Source organism: Cyprinodon variegatus, unplaced genomic scaffold (genome assembly GCF_000732505.1).
Source record: "Cyprinodon variegatus isolate N-32 unplaced genomic scaffold, C_variegatus-1.0 Scaffold1510, whole genome shotgun sequence".
NCBI lineage: Eukaryota > Metazoa > Chordata > Actinopteri > Cyprinodontiformes > Cyprinodontidae > Cyprinodon > Cyprinodon variegatus.
In genome coordinates, this window is record NW_015151963.1 from 114,602 (window position 1) to 118,646 (window position 4,045).

The 4,045-nt window shown below is 35.3% G+C and overlaps 1 protein-coding gene across 1 annotated transcript in view; it reads right to left on the minus strand.

Moving 5' to 3' along the window:
• Positions 1-1,497: 1,497 nt before the first annotated feature.
• The window catches only part of LOC107103705 (nuclear factor 7, brain-like), an 11,811-nt gene continuing 9,263 nt past the window's right edge, over positions 1,498-4,045 (minus strand). The window contains exon 2 of the mRNA XM_015403504.1: positions 1,498-2,131. Within this exon, the coding sequence (XP_015258990.1) occupies positions 1,589-2,131 (543 nt within the window). The 3' untranslated portion in view covers positions 1,498-1,588. The remainder of the gene's footprint in view (positions 2,132-4,045) is intronic.

Consider the following 4,045-nt stretch of genomic DNA (forward strand, 5'->3'; position numbering starts at 1 on the left):
CTATTTTTTTTTTTTTTTTAGGTTTAATCACCCATGTTTTTTATTTATGTCCATTCAGGTATGGACAGCTGTGCAGAAACACTGACCCCATGCGGTGCTTCAATGTCAGTGCAGCTTAGAAATGAATCTTTTTTTTTTTTTTTTTTTTTTTATAAAAGGCACTTTAGCGCCGTTTAGTGGAACTGTAGAGAAATTAGTTTACTGATCCAATAGCCTCATTAGAACTTATTCAGTAAAGTTGATGTAAAACTTTTAGTAGTAAACTTTTTCTTATCAAATAACAATAGTTCAATTACATTTAGTTATATATCTTTAATCTGATGTTCCCTCCCATATCATTAGAAGGGTAAAGAAAATAAAAACTTTAAAGAAGCATATTCACCTTTTCCCTGACAGCTAGAGCTAAAATATGCTGTTACTAAGCAACCACTGCTAGGAAGTTTGACTTGAGAATTAGAGCTGCATTAATTAAAGCTGGAAATTAATATAAAATGCTTTACAACTTAAACTTTCTCAAGTCGTATGTTATGATGAACGACCATAACCAGCATATGACAAATGCAGCAATTAGTCAAAGTTTTTGTTTATAAATACGCAGTATTTTTATCTAAACAAAATTAGGATTATTACTTTTTTTTTAGAAATTAGTTATTAACAGTGGCAGACCAAAATGACTTTGGGGGCCCAAGTGGGGCCAGTGGGTTTTCATAGGATCTAAGCATGAAAGCTGTGATCTTATTTCATTATGGAAACTGATTTTATGTATTCAGACTAGGGGCCATAGCAGGGGCCAAGGCCAATTTAATAGAGGCACTGGCTCCTGCTGGACCTTGTCTAGAACCGCACATCCATTGTACCATTTGTTATAGTCCTGACAGCTCCTCTGAAGAAGCAAAATGTGTTATTATAAGTTTTTGATGTGTATGAGCATTTGTCAAAGTTTATTTTGAATAAATTCAAGTCAGCAATTAAAGTAGAACGTTTGAAATAATAAGCTACACCCGTTATGTATTTCAGCTCTTATAGTGGTGATTTGTGGATATGAATGCATAAAATCATCAGTCAAATCCCCTTAAACTAAATTGTAAACGGTTCATAGAAATTATGAAAAAGATTTATAGAATCAAATATTTAATCTGAATAAAACCAATTTCATTTGAATTATTAACCACATATCAGCAAAAAAATATCTTAATACATTTTCAACATGTTCAATCAAATCTATTTATCTCATAAGTTACCTTTATTTAATTTCCATCAGTATAAGAGTTTATATTTAATATTTTCTGAGAATTAGTTTAGTAGCAAAGCATATTGTGAAAAACTTTAAAGATTCAAACTGATTTAAAATAGTCATCAGACTGAAATAAAAAAAAATCCTTGAAAAAGAGCTCATGATTGTAATATAAAAAGCAATAAAGCAGTTAAGAAAATAAAATACAAGATTAAGAATCAGGGTACAGTGTGACTAACCAACAAGAAAAATGATGGCCTCATATTTTAGTTTTAATCCATCTAATTTCTAACAATCTTAAAATCATTATCTTACCTGAAACTAAATAAAAAGTATTTTTCCAAATAACTTTCATCACTTTAAAGTTAACTTTTTGGAAAATAATAAAGAAACCTCAGATTTACTGATTTTGATGTCAGATGTTTTAGCATCAGCAGCTTTTCCAACACCAAAATAAGGTAAAAGTTTCTCAGTGAAAGTGTCTCTGAGAGTGCAGATGTGAGACATGTCTTCAGGGTCGTAGAAGGACACCTCCCCCCTGTCATAGTCCAGCTGGACTCTGATCCTCTGGAGACTCTTCTTCACTGTGAGAGTCTGACCATCACCATTAGTGTATTTTCCATCACCATGCAGCAAACGCCAGATTCCATATTCTGGTGAAGGCTTTCTCTCTCCCTTCCTCTCAACAGACTCTTTAACCAAACCGACAGTCCAGTGAGGATGATCTCCAACCTCCACCTCCCAGCTGTGTTTCCCTGACCTGAAGCCCTCAGAACCTAAAACATTGGAGTACTCAGTGTTTCTCTCTAGATTATCAGGAAGCTGCTGATCTGTGTCTCCTCTTCTCACACTGGTCAGATCATCAGACAGATACAGGTATCTATTAGCAGTGTTTGGGTCCAGAATGACAGGACTGAAGTGGACCTTGTCCTTCATCTTCTCCCAGACTCTGAAGGACAGGTTGCCCAGGTGTTTGGCCACATCTATCAGAGCTCCTGAGACCAGCTGTGGATCTGACAGTGAAATTTTGATAGACTGATTTTATTTTTCTATGTTTTTACAGATGGGACAGTTCTTGTTTCCAGTTTGTTCCCAGAATTTCTTCAGGCAGCTTGAACAGAAGCTGTGGTTGCAGCTCAGAGACACAGGATCTCTGAAAGTCTCTGAACACACATGGCAGCTCAGGAAACTTTCCAAAAGTCTCTCTGCCATTTTCTAATGAATTATTTCAACAGCAGGACTCACCAAAGTTTCAACTTCTTAAAATCCTCCCAATATTTCTCTCGTTTTCCAGCAGAGATCTAACACCCAGTAATGGCGTCTCAGCTCAGTTCAATAACGCCTGAAAATACTTTCAGTTTCTATAACCTGTAATTCATTGTTTTAAATCTGCTGTGGCAGATTTCGTCCAGCTGGTGGTGCTGTTGGACTATTCTGATTGGTTATAAACTTGTAGTAATAGAGTATATAAATGTTTGATTATTATTAATGTTAGTATTTTTAAGAACCCACCAAGATGTTTACTTTATACCTATATATTACCTTCTGAATATTTAAGGATAGAGATCCCTGAACTAAGATCAATTTCAGTCTGTTTATTGCTTCAATCTGATCTCCAAATTAACCTTATAAACTTTTTAATATTTGCAGAAAACTGCAATAATGCTAAAACCCTTATCTGCTTTAAATCAGGGTCAGATGAAGTCTAGGCATATTTTCAGTCCTAGCTGCACATCCAGACTGCCACGTCATCTAGGTCTGCCTTTACCAATCTTCTCCTGCTTTCCAAGTTTCCCCAAAAGCCAATAGTATCCAAGTCTCTCCTTCATGAGCCGCTTCATTAGGATCAAGGTCCTGACTTTAACCAGCTGCAACTCACCTCCACATCTTTCACTATCATGGTCTACATCTTAAATCACCTCCTTTCCTCCTTCATCTTCCAGTCCACTACCAGTGTTCAGGCCCCTTAAGGAAACATTATAAATCTGCCAATACTATCATTATCAACAGTGCTCAGCTCTATGTTTTCTGCCAGGTTAAAATCTATTTATGTTGAGTTCCCTGATTCTAAACTTTTAACTATTAAATAAAACATCTTTATTATTACTTTCTAATCCATCCAAATGTTGGATAGAAATTGAATAAAATAACTTGCCTTGTCTGGTTTCCTTCTGCTTTCATTCTAACTAACTTTTTAATATCCACCTCATTTCTGGGTAATTCGTCTATTTTGCAGACCCAAATGGAACAGCAAAAAACTGAGGAACTGTAAGCCCAAATTACATATGTGATAAATTATTTGAAAGCTTACACCTTCTAGTTTCTGAATATATACATGAAATAATAAGTCTTGAAAATAATAAGTCTTTTTTGAACAGCAGTTATAAAGAAATGCTTCCTTGTTGTAGCTGCTTTGTCATGCTAAATTTTGAATGCTGCTATAATTGTGCTGTGGTGCTCGCTGTGTCCATAAAATGAACTTGGTGGTTGAAATAAGGAGAATCTCAGCTTTCTAACGATCTAACATGTCTATATTGGTAAACATTTTATCAGTGTAATTTTCATGCATTCTGAATTATTTGTAAACGCTTTAAAATGGTGGGTTTTGAGAGGCTAATAAACTCATCAAGTTGAATCAGAACATTTGCATCAATTACTGTCCAGTGAACTGTAAATCCATCCTGATCTCGCTCTCACAAATTTGCTGTACATCCAGGAGGAAAAATAGTTTAGGAGCATTTGATGGTTTGGTGACCATCATCTGGGTCCAAATATACCTGGAAGCTCCTCTCTACAACCACGGGTGGATTA